The sequence below is a fragment of the Perca fluviatilis genome, chromosome 1, assembly GCF_010015445.1.
Source record: "Perca fluviatilis chromosome 1, GENO_Pfluv_1.0, whole genome shotgun sequence".
Taxonomy (NCBI): Eukaryota; Metazoa; Chordata; class Actinopteri; order Perciformes; family Percidae; genus Perca; species Perca fluviatilis.
This window is the reverse complement of record NC_053112.1, coordinates 41,675,840-41,696,857: the sequence shown is the minus strand read 5'-3', so window position 1 is coordinate 41,696,857 and position 21,018 is coordinate 41,675,840. Positions and strand designations below refer to the sequence as shown.

The following is a 21,018-nucleotide window of genomic DNA, read 5'->3' as shown; positions in this document are numbered from 1 at the left end:
TCACTCCATCCCTGGCCTGTTGCTGCTGCAAAAGTGCAGATTTCCTCTGTTCAAAGCGAGCTTGCAGAAGAGAGGCAGAGAGGGGGAGGGGGGGAATAAGAAATGATGATAAGAAGGGAGGAAGGAGGAAGAGGTGAAGGGAAGGGTGACGTGACTCTCGTGAACTAAATGTTCCTTTTTCACCATGTTTGTTAGTCACAAGCCTCTGCAAGTGAGAGAGTACACGGGTACAGCTGAGGGAAAAAGGACTCAAAAATGGTGTGATTTAGTGATTTAGCAAATGAATAACCACACTGAAAAATAAATGTAATACTGCAGATCATTCCATACCAAACTCCTTTACTTAATGTTCTTTTACTCACTGAAATGTCGTGAAACACCACTTCTGGTGGTGCTTCTGGTCCTAAGATTGTTAATTGATTGACATTTTGTAGGGTAAAGTAGTACCCAGAAAACATTTCTACTTGCAATAAGGGGATTATAGTTTGGTTATATATAGCCAATTTAAAGTGAATTTTATGGTAAAAGTTGCTGTGTAAGTCTTGTAATATACACTGTCAAACTACTACAACTACTACAACTACTACTACTGAGGAAAGGGTTGTAAATGTATAATGTTCAAACGCCATGTTTCACATAAATATAATAAAATATTCTACACACATTTCCCCAAAATTCAGCTGACATATGACATACTATATGGAGCTAATTACTGTACTGAAAAATGTATGTATTATTATAACGTATTATTTTTGTTTTGTATTATTTTATTTTAAGTCTGAACTATATAACACATAATTATGTGTTATGTAGTTCAGACTTATGTTTTATATATATATATATATAAATATATATATATATACAGTATATATATGTACATATACAGACTCATGTTATTTTAATTTTAAATAATTATTATTAATTAGATATATTTACATTATGAAAACATCTTTGTTAAAGATATAATTATTTCCCACTACTTTTTTATTATTCTTTGCAGACATCTTCTCTGAAAGTCCATCGTCTGAAATGGCTCACAGCACACAACCAGACCTTAATGAAACCAACGCTCTGTGTCCCTGTATCCAACTCTCTGTACACAGAACAACAACAACAACAACAACAACAGAGAAATAAATATTTAACAACATTAAATTAGGGAGAAATGACAATTATTTTAGTAGTGTACAAAACTAAAATATACATAAATATATGTATATATACTTTTACTGTATACTATATATCTTTTAGTGTTGTACACACACACACACACACACACACACACACACACACACACACAAAATATATATATATATATATATATATATATATATATATATATATATATAAAATGTGTTATATGTATTATATGCTTTGTAAACTTTATATACTGTATATATACTTTTAGTGTTGGACCCTTTATATATATTTGTATATTTAGTTTTATACACTTTATATATAAAAACTAGACTAAAAAGAGGAATAAAAAAATCATCTTTTGGAAATTGATCTTAATGCCTTAATTAAAAAAATGAGGAAAAATTCGACCTTTTAAGGACACCAATTCTAATGATATATATATATATATATATCACTGTTATATCTTTTGTTTTACACTATGAATGTATTAGTGTTATACACTTCAAAGAAGATGTCTGCATAGAATAATGAAAAGCATTGGGAAATAATGATAGCTTTAACAACAATGTTTTCTTCTTTATATATACTGTATAGCTTTATATATATATATATATATATATAAATATATATATATATATATATATTTATGTATATATGTTTGTCTTATTGTATATTGTATGTATATATAAAATACATATTCTGTAAAAATATTGTTTTGCGCTTACTGGCAAAAATAATTATTTATTTATATACAATAAAGCTTTACTTTTTTTGATTTGATTCATACCTATCATACTGTATATACTGTCTGGTTATATGCAGGTGTAGTAGAAACTGTATATTCGTGTTTTGTATTAGGATGGTGCATCATTGGTATTCTATATGAAAATAACATATTTATATTGCACAGGGCTGCAATATGCAGTGCACAATAAGAGATGTCAGTATTATTCAGTAGAAGAGGAGTCTGAAAGACAGAAATCAAACACTGGCACTGTTGGAAGGAAGGCTAAAATCTCCCAGCGTACAGATGTGTGTTTCAGTTAATTACACCCAAACACAATGAAACGTTCTGCTGAAGATTCCAAAGCATGCGAATAACAATAAGATACCATGATGACAAGCTTCCAAAACGCATTTGAACCAGGAGATGATGTGTTTCAAATTCAGAACAGAAACACTCATTCATTCACTCTTTCTTCATAAACAAGTGAAATATCTTCTCCTCCTGACTCATCAGCGCTCCACTCCTTTACCTCCGCCACTCTCGGTTTCTCTCATCCTCCGCCTCTGGTTTACGGAGTCGTAGAGATGACAAAAGCCCCGCAGACTTTCACCTCCCCCTCCTCTGTGCTCGGCACGGTGGTTCTCATGACACGGAGGCTGTTCAGCTAATCAGCATGGGAAATGGTGAGGTTTACATCACTTTACAGCTTGTCATCAGACACGCACGTTCATGTTTAAATTCATGAATTGCAGGCAAGATCTCCAAGATACATTTCACAATATTTTAATATTTTTTCAGATATTCACTCGTACTCAACTAGGCAAAACAATGATTTCCATTTGCCTAATTGTCGTACATCAAGACATATATTTTCTTTTAGCAGATATAGAGGTACTGCTGTGGAATTCATTTGAATATGTCACTAAAACAGTAACGCCTCTGCCAGCCTTCAGCTCACAGTTTAAAACGTGTTTCTTATGTTGGGATGATTCTGTTGATTGTATTTTATGTCTGCCTTGTCTTTTTTCTTTCTTTATCTGTGTATAATTACCTGATATATCTATACATCCTGTGTATGTTTGTTTGTTTTGCTTGTTTTTAATTTTTTTTAGAGAAATTATCATGTTTTAGTTGTATTTTTTCCCCCCTCTTTTGTAGTGGGGGACAACTCTGAAAAAGCTTTTCGGGCTTTTCTCCTCTCCTGCAACTCAACTAAACTAAACTAAATCTCTGCTAAGATGTTAACAAACAGTTCATACGTCAGACTAATACAATCTGACTAATATTCTGGTGATCATTTATAACTGATATTCATATCTAACATCAGAGACAACACTTTGAGATGTCGACTGCATGCTTTTTCTTTTCACATGCTCATTTCGGAGAGATGATGAAAACTACCAAAAACAGGCCATTATGAAAGAAAGAAAGGTGTTTGTACCGAGCAGGGTCTAGGCCTGAAGAACATCTATGTGGTCACAAGACAAAAACAAAACGGTTCCACAAAAATTAACGTTTGTTTAAACTGTATAGGTTTACCTCTCCAGACCTGTAAAATCAAACCATGTGTGCAGGATAAATCCTTCTTTGATTCTCTGATTGAACTGTTCACAGCTCAGAGTCATGCATCCTTTGATGGGGGAGTATATGATTCTTTATAGTCAAGCACAACATGTAGGAAGCCAAAAACATTCCAGTGTGTTCCATTCCGATGTTAAATCTCACATATAAAACCATTTTTTGTGGATAATTATTTACCAAAGCAGCAAAAAGCTCGCTACATGTCAGCGCTGTCGTGTGTGAGTCATCTTATTTCAAACTGAAGAGATTACTGTGCATGTCTCACTTCTGTTACAATGTGTCAGTTTTATGCAGCTTTCTGATTTTGTAGTTTTTTTCTTTGAATGTTGCTCTTTTTAATCTGTAACAATAATCATAATTACAACAATTATACTAATATGTTTGAGCTGAACAAAGAGCTAATCAATCAGGTAGTTTATTGGCAATAAATCTGCAATTATTATTTCTGGGTCAAATACACCAAAGTGGAGGAAGTGAGAAAATATGTTGGCTTTATAATTTGGGTAAAGAGACCCTTCACCAAGGTATATCACATGTTTTTTTATTGATGGTCCATCATATAAACTGATCTTAATTATTGCATATTTGAATGAGTCCATCCCATTGTAAAGATGTAGTGAATTATTGTAAAAGAGAATGAGGCTTCTTTGGGGTTTTAGCCCACAGTCTGTAACTAGCTATTCATTTTTAAAGCCACGGCTATTCCTGACTGATGAGAACGTTTGTATTTAAGAATCATTAAACCTTATTCATTTTTTATTTACTCACACCTTTACTGTGAGGTTTATCAGGACATGCCAAAAAGAAAATCCTTGGTTGAAGTTGAAACTGAATGTAATGAAAAACTTGGCCGAACACGTTTTTTTTCTCGCATTTCTTTCCATTTATTTTGCCAATTCTTTCACCATTGCATAAACTAGTCAAAATGTGCTTTTTACTATTTTGTCTTGCTTTTCAAAGAAAAACTAAATTACAAAACGACAATTTAAAAATATTTAACACTGAACATTCCAGCAGACATTATGCCAACAAAGCACAATATAACTTAAAATAAATTAGTAAAATAAAAAAAAAAATTGTTGGCCATCTTTGAGCCCCTCTTCTTGAATAGGCTATATTAGACATATAACTGACTGCTGAAAGAATGGAAAGTCTTCTTGAGAAAAGAAGATACAGCAAACTGCTGTTGTTCAGTGCATCACAATTTAATATTACTAATGTTCCTCTGGACCTTCGATAAGAGTATTTTGTTTTTATTTTTTTTCTAAAATAAAAAACGACCTCCAAGACTATGCTTCCTCTGTGTGAGTGTATGAACACAATGATTGGTGGTGGAATTGGCTGCCACGCAAGGGGCACCAGCTTGCTGAGGGCTCCAGATTGGTCAGGAGTAAGATCATCAATAAGATTGTTTATCAGCAACAGAAATGATATCTTACAGATAATAATATTTATGATAAATTCCAGTCTGGTTTCCGAATCTCATAGCACAGAAAACTCTCTTTTAAAAGTTGTTAATGACATGAGGATCAACAGGGACAATAACAGAGACTCAGTCCTAATACTCCTCGACCTATGCTCTGCATTCGGCACAGTGGATCATGGGATCCTGCTAAAAGGCTAAGAAACTGGGTGGGTCGGTCACAAATTTGTGTGTGGGGTCCCGCAGGGCTCCATCCTGGGTCCTCTTCTATTTAACCTATATATACTTGCCATGGCTACAACAAACCAGGCGCGTAGCCAGTAATGGGCCAGGGCGGCACTGGCCACTTTACTCACTGGCCCGCCCACTTTACTCACTGGCCCGCCCAGCCAAGTTTGATCAATACGTTTTGTTTTGTTATGAACAATATTCAAATGTATGTAAAAAAAGAAATAGTAACATAACTAGTTGTGTGTTTAATGTGTCTTCTCTTCTGATTAAAACGAAACTGTTTAAACCATAGAATACGGATCAAACAATTAGGAAGCCTTGGAAGTATAGGTGGTTGCTACGGTAACAACAGGCAGACTCTCCGGGATGATGGTGGTGATGGTGATGATGATGATGATGGTTTCTAGCTGAAATGCATTTGTGTTTTGCCCACATTAAATAAGAAGATAACTTATCAGTGAGTGACTTTAGTTTTCTTTGATCTCGTCACTGCCATTGACTCAATACACAGTCTAAGATTTGGCACCTTGCTGGCAACTTTTTATTATATCTTTCATAATTTAAACAATGCTAGGCTGGAAGTTTTCATTCTTTGATTTTTTTTACTGCTGGTAGCGCATTTGCTGCTCATGATCTGACCATAGTCCATGCATATGGATAGGATATGTTACATGTGCAATTTTTGTCTGATGTAGGCTATTCTATGTCATGCAGTATGTAATTTAGATGGCTTCTGTTTGGGTTCATGATTAGTTGCCACTGAGTTTTGTTGGTTGAGCATGTTGTAGACAGTAGGCCTACTGCTATTACAGTTGTAATGCAGTATGTTGGAAGATAAAATTGTTGCTGTTTTTTTCAGATTGTCCTTTTTGCTACGTCTACGTCTTTGAAAATGTACTTTTGTACACTTTTCTGCCTACACCACTGCATCAATCACAACATTAGCTACCATAATTAATAAATAAATGACACACAGCTTCTCGGCTCACTATCTTTTGTATTAAAATAACCCATAAATATAATAAATGCAAAATTTCCTAAATGTATATTTTGTTCCCATGCTATGAAATGAACACCACTTTGAAATTGTGAAATGAAGACTCAGACCGTTTTGATTTAGATCAACTTCTGTTTAATTAGTGACAACCCAAAAGAAGAGAAAGAAAAAAAAAGGCTCTTTAACAATCTGCAGTCATCATTACCATCATATAATTCATCACAATCAGAAGAACAGATCTATCCATCTGAATGCTATTTCCTTCTGGACAATATTTATGCTAGTCTATATTATATTACATCTCATTTGTGCTTCTTCTACAACACTGTCATTCTCTCTCCTTAGTACAAACTAGAATCATTCATGTCTTGAAGTTGGATATGAAAAGTGTGTCATGCTCAAGAGTAATTCAGTATCTTCATCTGAAGGGGAGTCACCGTGTTGTGTTGACTCAAAGCCAACTAAAGCAGCCAAACACTGGTCTGTGACGCTGAGGAAGCGCTCAGACTCCACTGAAACACATATACAAGTAAAGAAAATTATGTCAGCACCGAGGTGGAAGTACAGGACATCAACATCATGACCTGTGAGACAATCAACACGGACTCGGGGCTTTTACATACAAACATGAAGGACTGACAACCGGTCCCAGGAAACGTGTCAGAGCCAGACTGGGACAGCCTGAGAGCGTGTGCTATGGTGTGGCAGCAGCCACTTCCTTTATCACATAATTGAGTAAGGCCGCCTTCATAAAGGGTTTAAACATGGTAACTAATGGTTTATTAATGGTTAACTAATCATGTACTAATATTTATCAGTTATAAGATAGTAACAAACACATTTTGGGTTTGCAGGTTGAGCTTCTTGATTTAGTAATAATGCAGATATAAATGTTGATTATCCATTGATAAATGTGCTTGGCTTTCATCAGGTCTGCAGCCGTACTGCATCGGCAGTACGTAATGAATGTTTGTTGGTCCAGAGATCAGAGGACTGGTCCTGATAAATCCCTGAGTTAAGAAGACAAAAGAGTGTCTTGCTGGAGGATAAACAGAATATTTCTTATGTAAAAATTAGTTATACTACATATGTACACTCACTAATGTACTAGCTAACTGACAAAAGTAACGTTAGCTTGCTAACAAATGAGCCGTTCAGATGAAGAGTAAAGAGTTAATAGAATATGGACGACACGTCTGACCTGACACCTGATCAAAATGGAAGATTGTAAATTATTATTTCACAAATATAATGTAATATAGCCCACATTACAAAAGGTAATGCTTTGAACTAAATGAACTAATGGCATTAGCTAGCTTAGCATGATCAGATATTTCCAACTCATTGTGCATGAATACTTTTAACTCTGAAGGACACACATCTCTTTATGTATTCATTTAAAAAGGATTGGCAGTTAAGTTAAAGATATCGTTTGGGGAATAAGGATATAGCTCATGATACTACAATGACTTTCTTTCCATAATTCATAGCTCTTAAAGGCAGGGTTGGTAATGTTGAAAAGCTAGCAAGATTTGAAAGTAGCATCTCCTCTGGGCTCCGTCTAACCACGCCCCCTGCCCTCGGGGCTCCGCCAACACAGACATGCACAAGCACTGAAGAAAGTCCGAAGAAAGGAGTGCAGTTTTACTTCATGTCTTATTTAGCAGTAAGCCAACACCTAATACGATCATAGCGAATGTTTCAAACAGATACGACTACAGGCTTGTACACGGGAGGGGTAGAGTACATGCAGCGGGGCAACGAGGCATTTCATTGGTTCTTTCCAAGCAGAGCGCGAGGCAGTGATTGGTGGGTGTTTTTACAGGATTACCTGGCTACAGATGTTTCCTAACAACCAATTTACACATTGCTAAGGTCTTAACTAGCTAAGACATTTAGTACATTTTAATTGTGCAACCTGATTTAGTAAACCATTAAGTTTGGAAGAAGTTAGCAGTTACTTAGTAATGGATTTATGATCTGCTGCAATCCAGTTGCAGTTTTTAATGACTTTTACTTTAACGCTTTAAAGATAAACTAATCTATGAGGCATTAGTACATTATCTATTAACCATTATTAAAACCTTTAGTTACAACCTATAATGCTTTATAAAGGATGGTACCTGTGACCGCTGCTGTGCTAGCAGAGGGCACTTTAGCATGTCACAATGACATCCATACACTTGGCCATGGATCCCAGCCTTTATGCTACAACACTTACTGTTGCAGTCTGGGCCTGTGATCAGGAGCATCTGGACTGTTTATGAGCAATCCATGAGACATTTTTTCTAAATAAAATGTATATTCTGAAACTGCTGATTGATCTAACACATCATTCCAAAATATTTTTACATTTGCTGTTTCAATCACGTCTGGTGGCTCTTTGCTGGAGAAAATTCTCTGTCACCAACAAAACGATGCTTTTCAAATGTAAGCTGGTATTGTTCTATATTATACAGCACATACTTAACTAAGCTCTGAATATGAAGAAACCATTGTGAACAGAAAGTGGGGCCCAACATTTAGAATTAAATATCTATAAGCACTCTTAGTACCAGAGATGTCACTAAAAAAAAGACACCTAAATGATTTAGACGAGTCCAACAAATAGCATGAGTGCTCAGACAGCCAGTCAGGCAGCTTTTAAACACAAGGACAGAAAACAATAGGACAGTTATTATCATTTCATGGATTTGAGGTGATAACGAACAGCTGAAACCAGGAACTCTAAACCAGGTTATAAATAAGAATAAAGACAACTGCAGAATTTCCCTTTGCTAACAGCAACCATGGTGGTCTCTTAGTGTTGGAGTGGGCCTGTGGAGGCGTCGTTAACAGAACAGAGACGGTCATCAGATCACTGATTGGCTGCTTGTCCATATGACTCCTGATCAAACCCCAGCTGTGACGGGACAGTGAGGCCCGAGCAACAATTACGGACCTATTAAATCATCACCCAGGTAAAAGCCTCTTACGAAACCAATAAGCTAAGGATTCTCTTCAAGGCAACACTTTTACTGACATGCAGGGTCATGAAAAAAAAGTGAACTGCTGGTAAAAGCTGTGTGATGCTGCTCTGCAGTTGTCTATACGGTACAGTTCAAATCACACAACTACCAACTGCTACAGCACATCCACCTCCTAACATTTACACTTTTCAAACGTAATGACCCATTCAATTAGGATGCAAATCAGTACTCCATTACAGCTCCCTTTAATGATTCCCTTTATTGGGGACTGTTAATAGCAGTACTGTGTTTTAGAGGCTGGGACCAATTTGGATTAATTTCAATCACCTCTAGATACAGCTCGGTGGAATGTCCAACACGTGTGTGACAATATTGGCACAAAGACACGTTTTGATCTGGGCTCTATTGGGGTGTTACAAAAAATATCAGACAGAGAATGTTGAACTGTATAACTGCTTTCTAGATAGTGATAATACTGATGAAGAGTTGTGATGTAGCTGAGAGGAGATGTAAAAGATAAAATATGATTAGTTTGATGAAATGTTAGGTTGCAAGATAAAAAGTCCATGTGACATTACAGTTTGGTGATGATCCCAAAGTGTGATACAAATTTAGAGAGGTGGTATGTACTTCTTAAAGATCCTTACATGATCTGTCATCAATCACATACATTGCATTTCCAATGATATCATTTACATTGATTCAACTGACACAGAACCGACCATGAACCTTTATCATTTTACCCCAATAAACTATGCACACCACGTGTTCTCACTGATAGTGTGAACTTATAGAAATAAAACTATTTTCTTCTGGTAAATATTGTCAAGCATCAGTTCATATTCAGATATGGAGGAGGAGAGTGATGGAGAGGAGGAATTGGGGAGGGGGGGGGCAGACAGGTGTTGGTTGAGGGGGGTATGTGCACAGACAGAGTGGGAACAAAGAAGCCAGACTATGTTTGGCTCAAACCACAGACTCCACCAGGTATCAGGGTGTTACTACAGTGCTCTTTACATTGCATTTTCAAGATTTGCATGTGTTAATGACAGACGGGCCTACCTGGCTCTGTGTATTTGCTGGAACCCAAGATTTTGGAATATGAAAAGAGCTTCAAGACTGAAAAACGCCAGTTCTGAGGTGGAGTTGGTATTTATCGATATTTGTTGGACAAATATCTGCCTTCCACAGCAGCACGATGATGTTTGTGGGATAAGCTACATACAGGAAACTACTAATTTAAGATGTTTGTTAAAGACCAATGAATTTCTTTAAGCTAAACTTTTTTATTTTTTCTCTGGATCAGTGACAAACCCAAACAGAATTATTAACAAGTTCCCTCACCTCTACAAGCAACCGTTTACACCATCTGTATATGGTCTTTGTGAGCTGAGATTATATCAGTGTTGTTACAGCGAAATAAACTTTTTTGGAAGACAGTGGCTTATTTCTGTGTCTTGAATGTAGGGCTAGACTGCATTGTGGGAAACAAATTAAGGCTTATAAAGTGAATAGACTTTGGGTGTTGCAGGGGCTGCTGGGTAGCTCCTGGCACCATGTCCAGCACCTGTTGGTGTGACCGGGCCTTCACAGCCATGAAGGGAGGCCAAGCAGCTGACACACAGCTGTAGCTAACTTCCTCTTCCAACCCTAACGTTAAAGGGAAGTGCTGTCGTCGCCACAGCTTCTTTGGTTGACCAACAGAAAGTACTGGTGCTTCTTCTGCCCACAGGTAATTGTGCATTATGAAATTCCCAAGTCACATGTATGGAAGAGCCAAGCAGCTACAGCTGAGGAGAAGGTATTCCCAAAACCCTGCATCTTAGATTAACTTAATATAAGATCCATTATTATAACCAGCCATCTACTTGCCAATTTAATTGCGCTGTATGAGCCTACGAGTCATGAAAGAAGCCCAGGACATACATCTTCCATTAGGGTGCTTTTCTTAATGAAGACTGTGCTCATGAATAACAATGTGACCCAAACAGATTGTGGTCAGACAGCTATTGGACACTGATGTGGTGGTATAAATGTTTTTTTTAATGTAGTTGTCATAAGGGGGAGTGCACTTGTGTGTTTATAAGGACTTTCTGATTGCCAAATAGCAACACACACCCACACACACACAAGAAATGGAAGAAAGAGGGAGTGATGGAGAGGGAGTGTATGAAGGGCCAGATACAAGTGTTTACACTTAAACACAACACAACAACCTGAGACTAGTGTGGAGGAGTCGCTGGGTCGTAGGGTGACAGAAAGAGGGAAAAGGAAAGAAAGAAAGATCAGTAGACTGATATTTAGAGAAAGGGAGAAATAGTGCAACAAAGATAAGTAAAGCGAGAGATCTCTCAGCATGGGAGAAAGGAAGAGGGAGGGTAGAAAGGTAAAAAGACGGAGGAGGAGGAGAGGGACCTGGGGCTGAGGAGGCTGGAGTTTAGGGAGACAGTGAGGAGAAAGGGGTGAGATAGAAAAGAAGGGAAGAATTGAGACAGAGGAAGTAGAGAGAAGTAGTAGTGCCTTCATGAGTACGGCTGTGGGACTCCATATCCTGGTCTGTAGATGGGTCTGCCTGTTGGCGACTGAGAATCAGAATACGGTGGCCCGGCCGGGTAGCTGTAGCCTCCGTAGCTGTAGGAGGCCGGGTAGGGTGCGGGGCCGCTTTGGGGGGGGCTTGGGGTGTACTGGCCGAATGCTGAGCCCGGGTGTGGAGTAGGGAAGGAGGGCTGGCTGGGGTAGGGGCAGGCGGCTGAAGCTGTAGGCCCGAACGCAGGCCTGGGGCCGGAGTAGCTCCCTGCTGGGGTGAAAGGTGAACCGGAACCTGGGTACGGATGGAACTGTGGCGTGGGGTTGACCGCGCCGGAGCCTGCGGCAGCCGCAGGGGGAGGGTTGGGTGGGGAGACAGGGTAGGGGGTGTAGGGGAGGCCTGAAGGGCCCGCTGCCGATGCGGAGGCCGGCTGCGAGGGATAGCTGCAGGACTGAGCTGTGGAGTTTGGCTGCTGCTGATTGGTCGTCGTTGCTGTTGTTGTCGGTTGATTCCAGGGTGAGGGCGCGGCAGCAGGGTCTTGGCTGACGCCTGCTGATGATGTCATGGCGTTGGGATTGCCCTCGCTCCTCTGTCGTAGGATCTCCTGGAGTTTCTCTATCCTCACCCGTCTTTTGTGAGCTAGGGAGCGCAGCGAGAGGAAGCGATCCAGGAAGGAGTCCAATGGCAGAGAGCCCTCCAGAAACTCATCAGCTAGAGTCTGCAGACAGAGACACCAGCAGTCACGGTCATGCTGAGAACATCATACTAGTGCAGAGTACTGAACTCCCTTAAACTAGACATTGCTCTGATTGGCCACTGACTGTCTAACACACACAGGGCCCTATTTTACTGATCTTAGTGCACGGCGTGAAGCTTGACGGCGGAAAAAAGGGTCTGTGCACAGGGCGCATGGTTCAAAAGGGTTGTACTTAGTGTCTTCATTAATTCATAGGTGTGTTTTGGGCGTAAAATGCGTAAGATGCGTTAATCAACCACCAGAACCAGACCGAGTTCAGAGACGAGTCAGCCGACTCCAGAATGTGTAGCATGTTGATATCACCAGTCAGTTATTAATAACGGCGTGCTGTCTCGTCTTCTCATTATTATCGTTAACAAATCATCAGCTTGGTGGCTTGACGGTGATAAAGCAAAGTTAAAGTATGGATGTAATTAGCGGAGGTATTTTGCTGACGGTAATGTTATTAGTGTTATGAGTTAGAACACTTACACAGGTTCTGTCGCTTAACTCTCTTAACTTAATACAATATAGTGTCTGGCTTTTTTTGTTGACCACTACAATATTTCAATTCAATTTTATTTATAGTGTCAACTCCTAACAGGAGTTATCTCAGGACACTATACTAATAGAGTAGATCTAGACCACACTATAAATTTACAGAAACTCAAAAATTCCCCTCAAGAGCATTATTTGGTGCAGTACTGTTCACGCATCTTTAAGCCAAATACAAACAGCTGCATTATGCATCAGCATACATTTCACATTGATATTGTGGTGTGTGTGTGTGTGTGTGTTTCTGACCTCTGACTCTGCCTCTGTTTTGCTGCCCTCTGTCTGTAGTCTGGAGAACAATGCCTCTGGAGACACCTGACCCACCATCCCATCTGAAAGAAAGAAAGAAAGAAAGAAAGAAAGAAAGAAAGAAAGAAAGAAAGAAAAGAAAGATAGATAGATAGATAGATAGATAAGATAGATAGATAGATAGAGAGAGAGTGAGAGATTAATTAATCGCAAATTAATTGCAATTTTTTAAGCTGTTTTAAATGTACTTTAAAAGTACTTTATTTTTAAAGTTTTAAATGCTGAAGTGGTATTTGGGACTCAACTACTCAGTTCACATGGACAGTGCATGCAGATAACTTTAGTCTTTTGGAGAGAACCATCTGGAAGGGCTTAGACACTCAACTTGCCATTCAAAAGAGCCTTTTCTTTCTCCATTTCTGCTCAAGGAGCTTTGTTACTGCTGGCCAACGCTCATGGATGTATTATAAGACCTGTAAGACCCGCGTCTCGTCTCATTTTTTTATGTAGCTCTAATGGTAATGAGTAAAATCTATTTTTTTTACTTGAACAGAATATCCTACATGATTGTGCCATGCATGACATGCACTTGACTAGCTTTTAGATATAGTAAATTCAACTGTCTCAGAAAGTCTCAGGACTTCCTTTATTTATCCAGCCTTTGTTCCTCCCATCCTAAAAACCAAGATTCCCTTTACTGTGCCATGCTGGAGGAATCCGGCGTCCTACCTCTCAGGGAGCAGTGTTGTCTGTAGGTTTCTCTGATGGCCTCTAGCTGAGAATATCTCTCCACCAGCACCTCTTTCTCCGCCTCCAGCCGAGGCTTCACGTCCAGGTTCTGCTCAGCCAGGCTCCGGTTGGATGCCAACGCCATCTCTCTCTCCAGCTGGATGTTCTGGATCTGAAGAGGGACAGAGACACCATTTTATTTGACTGATATAAAAAGGACAGAATAGAGGTCGAGCAGACAAGGATGCTGCTTATCACCTTTGCCTTTTTTATTGAGCTTTTAGCTCAAGCAGTCCGAGAAAAAAAAAAAATTAAGGGTCGCCCAATGAATGTGTGGAACATAAAATTTGACTTTTTGCTGATGACATAATAGCTATTCTCAAACAACCAAACATTACGCTCCCTGTAACAACAAAGCTCCTAATATCATATGACCATCTCTCAGGATATAGAATCAATATTTCAAAAACACTGAGGCTAAATTTCCATAGCTACGTTTTGGATTACTCATTTGTAAATATATGTAATATCTTCTGCTACGTTTCTCCATCTCATTCCCCCTGCTCTGGCGTTTTGGTTTAAAAGGCAATATCTTCTGCTACGGTTCCCCCTCTCATTCCCCCTGCTCTGGCGTTTTGGTTTAAAAAAGGAATATCTTCTGCTCCGTTCCCCCCCTCTCATTCCCCCTTCTCTGGCGTTTCCGAGCCCCTAAACCATTTGGAAACACTTCTGACCCGTTTTGGTTTGGAATCTGCGGGGTTATGTTGCAGCCTCAACGCCTGTAAATGGAGACCTTTGGAAACAACGACAATGACAACAACGTTTCTCCTCCTGAGTAAGGCTGAGCAATTTTATCGATTCTGCGATATATATCGATATATTTTTTCCCCCAAGAAAGTATTGATTTTTAAGCCGCGAGTATCGATACATAAGTCCCATTCAAATCCCCCGTGTATACCCCCGTTCACGTTGCAGGAAAAGCGATTTGGTCAGCCAGCCGCTAGTGTCGCTGTAGAGCAGCCAACGTCAACTGGCGGCCCGCCTCCAAAGCTTTTAGTCTGGCCTGCAGAATAATCATGAATTCACAAAATGTAAAGAGGAAAAAATGCGTTCTGTTATTTATAATTTCAAGCATTTAGAGCAAAAACCCAGCCCCCTGTATTTACATCTCTATTCACATGCCGGATTCTGTACAGCAATGCCCGAGCTCCACACACTGCTGAGCCGAGATGTGTTCGCGTTAAAACACACACACAGCTGAGCCGGGATGTTTGTGTGTTAAAGGTTAAAACATGCAGCACCTGACTGGGAACGATACAGAGTTACCAACGGCCGCTGGGGCGGATGAACTCACGCTGGTCTCTTTTCTGTAAATAGGCTACAATTAAACCTTCGTGAGTAGAAAGTCAATACTTATCAATGCACTCACCTGTGTAGACCAGCATAAACATGTAGAAAGCGATATTTCAATCTGCTCAGTCCACCGCGCTGTTTTATGCAAACACAGCTCTACTCTGCAAATAGCGAATTTTTACAAACAAGCTAAAACAAAAGCTGTCGGTTTGTAGTCTAACTGTTTATCTTAGGTTGCCGGGAATCTGGACATTTTGACAAATTCTTGTAAACCTCACTGCTGGCTGAACAAACCAAACTCTTGGCTAGAGCGGACAATCTGGAGCTACTTAATATGCACGTGAATGACGCGATTGTATTATTTTGCAACAACATCGTTTCATTGCAAATGAGGCATACATGACGAGTGCATAGCCTGCTTATCAGTCATTCATCATTAAAGCTGGGCTTTTGGCTTTTCCACATCAACTTTTCGCTTCAGCGTCTTTGACAGTGACATGTTTACCTGACAACAGCCTTTCTTTCTGCAAGCATTTTCCACCAATCAGGATGCTGCATACTACAACAATGTTTCCATAATCACAGACTTTAACCATCACTCCTCAGTGAACTGCCTCCTAGTCTGAGATCTTTTTCTAGTTAAAGAGCCAGTTATCATTATGGAGTTTCCATGTTTTTTTAGGAGTTTGCTCACACTAATACATGTTTAAAAAAAGAAATGTAGCATTAATTCAGTAAGAAAGTGAAAATTTCGAACAAGAATAGGCGTATTAGATATAAATTCATTTTATTTTCTTTATTTGAAAGTCCGGCCGCCAGAGTGCTTAGAAGAATTCTGAAAAAAATGTAGTTGATGATCCCTGCTGTAGACTCTCTGTCCAGTCAGAGACATATATATTTTGTAATTGATGTTTTCAGTTCAAATGGAACACTCGCAAGATGTCACCAAAATCACTCTGTCCCCTTTAAATCTTTCAGAAAATGATGCAAGTGTATCGAAATATATCGAATTGTATCGTTGGCTGAATATCATGATATATATCGTATCGTGAGCTGAATATCGTGTATCGTATCGTATCGTGAGATTAGTGTATCGCTACAGCCTTACTCCTGAGTGGGTCTTATTGGTCACGACGTCTCGTTCTCTGAGACTAAAGCTACTAATGTTACCACGGCAACTACCAGCAGCGGGCAGAGTTTACACGCTGCCTCCTGTTTATGCCCAGTATACCAGAATATTAATGAGATATGAGGTTTGGGCGTGTTAGTTTGAACAGAGATTAGTTCTTCTACTGGAGATAAAAATACCTCTCTGTTTTAATGTCATTACTTTTGGCTCAAAACTCAAATGCTTAGGGCCCCCGGATAGCTCAGTTGGTAGAGCGGGCACCCATATATAGAGGTTTACTGCTTGACGCAGCGGGCCAGGGTTCGATTCCGACCTGTGGCCCTTTGCTGCATGTCATTCCCCCTCTCTCTCCCCTTTCATGTCTTCAACTGTCCTGTTGAATAAAATGCCCAAAAAATAATCTTAAAAAAAACAACCCTCAAACACTTAAAAAAGCGGTGTAAATGTAGCCTGATTCGAACACTCAATTATATACCATCAAAAGTAATCCACCTTAATTGGAATCTAAGATCAACTGAATATTTGGGTGTGGTAATCACTAAAAATCTTTAGTAAGACAAATTACAAAAAATGAAATCAAGAGATCCAAAAATATAGTGAACGGTCTACCTTAATACTAGAATAATTCAGGAATAAAAATAAATGTGAAGGATTTAAGAAATGAGCAGCTAAAGGGATATCAGCTTGGTGTTTTTCATAAAAAGGAGAGGTGGAGAGTTTCCAAACATCAGAGAGAAACAATACAAGACTACATCGTTATAATGTTGCAAATGTTTTTCCAATAAAGATCTACACAGTGATGAGTGGGACCCATCTACCGAGCATCAGATACAGATACATATATCAGTGAGGTGACTGGCGGAGCCAAAGATTACTACAAGTAATGGGCTTGCCAGAGGTTATGCTAGACTTTTTTTTGGACAGCCAATCCAGAAATCCAGCCATAAAAATAAACTTTCCTACATAGGTTCTCAAAACCCATGTCAGTTTACTGTACAGTTTTAAGAAATGTAAAGGGAATGTCAGCTTTTATGATAGGTCAAATATGTTTGATGATGTTTTACATCTTCTTGAACTAAGAAGGTCCCAGCTGGCTGCTATTCTCAGCCAGCTGGACACTGTATGCACTAGTGGAAAACCCCGGAGGAGGACTACACATACACAGCACATTAATGCCAGCTACCCAGTACAATAACAGGTTTGTACCACCATCGTTGCTTCACGTCTCCTCTGTGGTTACTAATGAGGGAAAACATTATTTAGTGACTTCCCCCACCCAGACTATCCACGCAGTTTGGGGTTTTAAATAAACAAGCCCTATATATATATATAATAGGAAGTAAGGTGAAGCGTATTCTTTACCTCGTCAGACTCCAGAGCCATAGACTCCACCCTCTGTGGGTTGTCCAGGAGCTCCTGTAGCTCTGATTGGCTTAGGTCCTGGAGCTTCTCCATTTGATTTGCCAGGATGGCTGCCCGTCATAACGGAACCAGGAAATAAGAGTTAAAAACAATGTTGGACACAGAAAGTGGACAGTGAGAGGCCTACTGTCTTTATTTTAATGCTACTAGATAATCGATAGCCATTGGCCTATCAGGCCATTGTGAACTAATCAAGACAAAACTAACTATGTCATTGGTGGTATATGACAAATGTGGCCATTATTTTACAATAGCGGTGACAGTAACACAGTTAACATTCTAAATTCACAATACAAACATATAATGGAGCTAAGAGACACACAACAGATCAAGTTGTTCAGACGAACAGTGGTAGCGTTAGTGACAGTGGAGCGAGACAGCGGGTAGAATGAGCTGCTACTTACCCGACGCTAGCAAACCAGATTGAGCCTGATGACAGGGACTGGTGGTGACATCCAACACCACCTCTCTATTCCGACTGACAGGCGGACACGGGACCCAGCTCAACGAAAAGCCGCCGACACGCTTTCGACGTACTTGACCCGCGAGCTAACTAGCTACTCGGCCGACGGCCAATCTCAGCAGACTGTTCCGCGTTGAGCAATGTGATGACAACAACAGTCGGTGCGATAGCAATGTCAGCCACTTAACGTTAGCCACCGTCAACTTCGAGGGAAGCCCGGCGATTTGGCGATCAAAAACAGAGCCCGGAACGACGCTGCTTGGTCCTGACGATCACTGTCAAACGCCTCTGTAGTCCGGTAATGCTTACTTTAATAAACGGACGACTTCAGTCGACAAAATATGTTAGAAAATGACAAATTCTTTGCTTAAGATGGTAAAGTTTCACTCCACACTGACAGATACCGCCGCCATTTTAGGAACCATCCAAGTACGCCGGGATGTCTGGACAAAATTAAAATATTCTAAAGATGCAACGGTAAACTGTAACAAACTCCTGATATATAGTTTTAAAAAATTAAATAGTTACTGTTTGCTGGCCTATTTGTGTGTAATTATTTAAAACTGGGGCAGTTATCCCTCTGGTGTCCCCTGTGTCGCAGGGGAATGGTAGGGTCCTGTGCTCAGCTGATGTAAGGGAAACCCCTATGTGACGGCAATGGCCCAGTACTTCTGTCGATGGGAAAATATCTGTCACCCTGCACTGCTGGAGGAGCTGCACACCACTGATTTCTGTAGAAACGAGCACTGTTGAGTAACATTTCGAGAAATGAAACGATGTTCAGTAAAGACAGACAGTAGGTTGGCCTAATAGAAAGGATAAATAATGGAGTATGGAAATATCTAATAGCTTTGGTTGCCCATGAGAAGCAGAATCCATTCTGATTAGACATTTAGCATTTTGGCAAGAATCCACCTACATAAGCATGAAAGATGATACTTCCTGTTATTACAGTTTTTTATCCTTTACAATTGGTACTGTGCATTTCTCAATACTGAGTTCACTTTTCGTTGCTTTGACACAAACCACAATGACCACATTGTGTGAATGAACTGTTTTCTCACTCAAACTCAACCACCACCCACAACTCTGTCCATTTTACACATGTTTACATAACTGTCTAAACTGTTCTGCTTATTACAGCTTTTTCCGATTGCTTAAGCACTATTTGGAAAACAGGGACCTGTTTTTCAGAATACTACACACAATTAACACAACCACAGACACAATTAGCAGAAATCCTCAGACCCTTTGCAAAATGAAACACAAAAATTATACACAAATTTATAAAAAAACATGTTTTGTTACCATGTAAAACACACATATTTCATATGACTTAATTCTGGAGAAACATGGAGAATCACAACAAAACATGTCCAAGTTTTCATACTACTAGAGTAGTTAGCTCAGCAAACAACAGACAAACATAAAATACTATATTCAGTACAGGTTACAATTACAGTAAAAAACAACAACAAACAAACAAAAAGATCTGAAAAAATAAAAATACTGTACAGAAAATACTAGACTTACCTGCTGCATTTATATTGATTGGTGTGTCTACAATTAAGCAATCATGTGTTTGCGTTCCTGATGGCTGTGTTTCACAGATTGGCTCATAGGTGTGGTCATTTGACAGGCAGTGCTTTCGAATTGCAAGGAAGTGACATCATGATATACTTCTGTGTCTAATGTATACAAGTGTGTTTAGTGTTTTGCAAATCACTGTGTTTATTGTTTTGCAAAAAGTGTGAAGCTGACAGACATTGTGCTTATAGTGGTGCACATCTGGGCTAATGTTTTGCTCCTTGAGTGAAAGGTTTTGATAATTGTGTAATCCCTTTGATTTCAGTGTGTAAGCAATAGGCAAAAACTGTAGTACAAACAACACTGAGCACCTCATTATCCCTTGATGAATTTATCCTTGATGAGGTGATGCGTTCGTAAAAACACCAAAGTCCAAGTTGCGTTTATAAACTGTTAAATAAAATTGAATTGAATTAATCAAACTACTGAATTAATTGATTTAATTGATTGATTGAATCTACAAATACCGGCCAATCAGAATCAGAAAAAAGGCCACATTTATTGCCACAATAAGTACACTTAGGTGAACACTTAGGTGAACATGACCACCATTGACTTAGGTCAATGGTGCAAACATAAACAACCAAGCATGTTAAACATTAATATGAAACAATAAATTCAGAAAACAATGTATACAAAATAACTGTTGCATAGGAAAAAAAAGAGGCTGAATGGGTTGAGTGCAGAATGTGCAAAGAATATAAAGTATGTGCAATGGGAAGATGTATAGTCCAGGATAAAGGTGCAAGTGAAGTCTTGCATAGCCAGACCTTCCTCCACAGCTCTGCGGAGGAAGCTAGTGGCTAGTCCACACAGCATTCCTGGATGGGAGAAAAACATAATCTAGTTTATTGGCATTTCTTTAAACCAATCACAATTGTCTATGTGTTTTGTGCTAAGCAACGGTGCCTCTGCAAAATAGCCTCGGGAAGGAACTTGTTTTGGTGGAACGTGTACGTTCAAAGGTTTTTTAAGTCGTGCAACAGAAAACTCAGATTGGACAGACAGACAGACAGCTGTCTGGATTTACCCTGCAGAGATCTGAGGAGCAGTTAACCATTAGTCTTCATAAATCCACCTGAGTTTAAAAGTTAGAGTCGGGCGCCTGGTTAACTCACCTAGAGCAGGTGCCCATGTGTAGGGGTTTAATCCTTGACGCAGTGGCTGGGGGTTCGACTCCGACCTGCAGCCCTTTGCTGC

The 21,018-nt window shown here is 39.4% G+C and overlaps 1 protein-coding gene across 1 annotated transcript; it reads right to left on the bottom strand.

The window, feature by feature from the left end:
• Positions 1–6,211: 6,211 nt before the first annotated feature.
• vps37c (VPS37C subunit of ESCRT-I) lies at positions 6,212–18,667 on the bottom strand. Its single transcript, XM_039811414.1, has 5 exons — positions 18,173–18,667; positions 17,709–17,818; positions 13,865–14,036; positions 13,136–13,218; positions 6,212–12,313 (listed from the first exon to the last, which is right to left on the bottom strand). Exons 2-5 carry the CDS (start codon positions 17,799–17,801, stop codon positions 11,591–11,593), a joined length of 1,071 nt encoding a protein of 356 aa, XP_039667348.1. The 5' UTR covers positions 17,802–17,818; positions 18,173–18,667; the 3' UTR covers positions 6,212–11,590.
• Between the last annotated feature and the right edge of the window lie 2,351 nt (positions 18,668–21,018).

Coding starts and splice junctions, on each gene's coding strand:
- vps37c (XM_039811414.1), bottom strand. CDS start 17,801: ATGGAGAAGCTCCAGGACCTAAGCCAATCAGAGCTACAGGAGCTCCTG. Junction 13,219..13,864: donor ACAACACTGCTCCCTGAGAG/GTAGGACGCCGG, acceptor TCTTTCTTTCAG/ATGGGATGGTGGGTCAGGTG. Junction 12,314..13,135: donor AAACAGAGGCAGAGTCAGAG/GTCAGAAACACA, acceptor CTCTGTCTGCAG/ACTCTAGCTGATGAGTTTCT.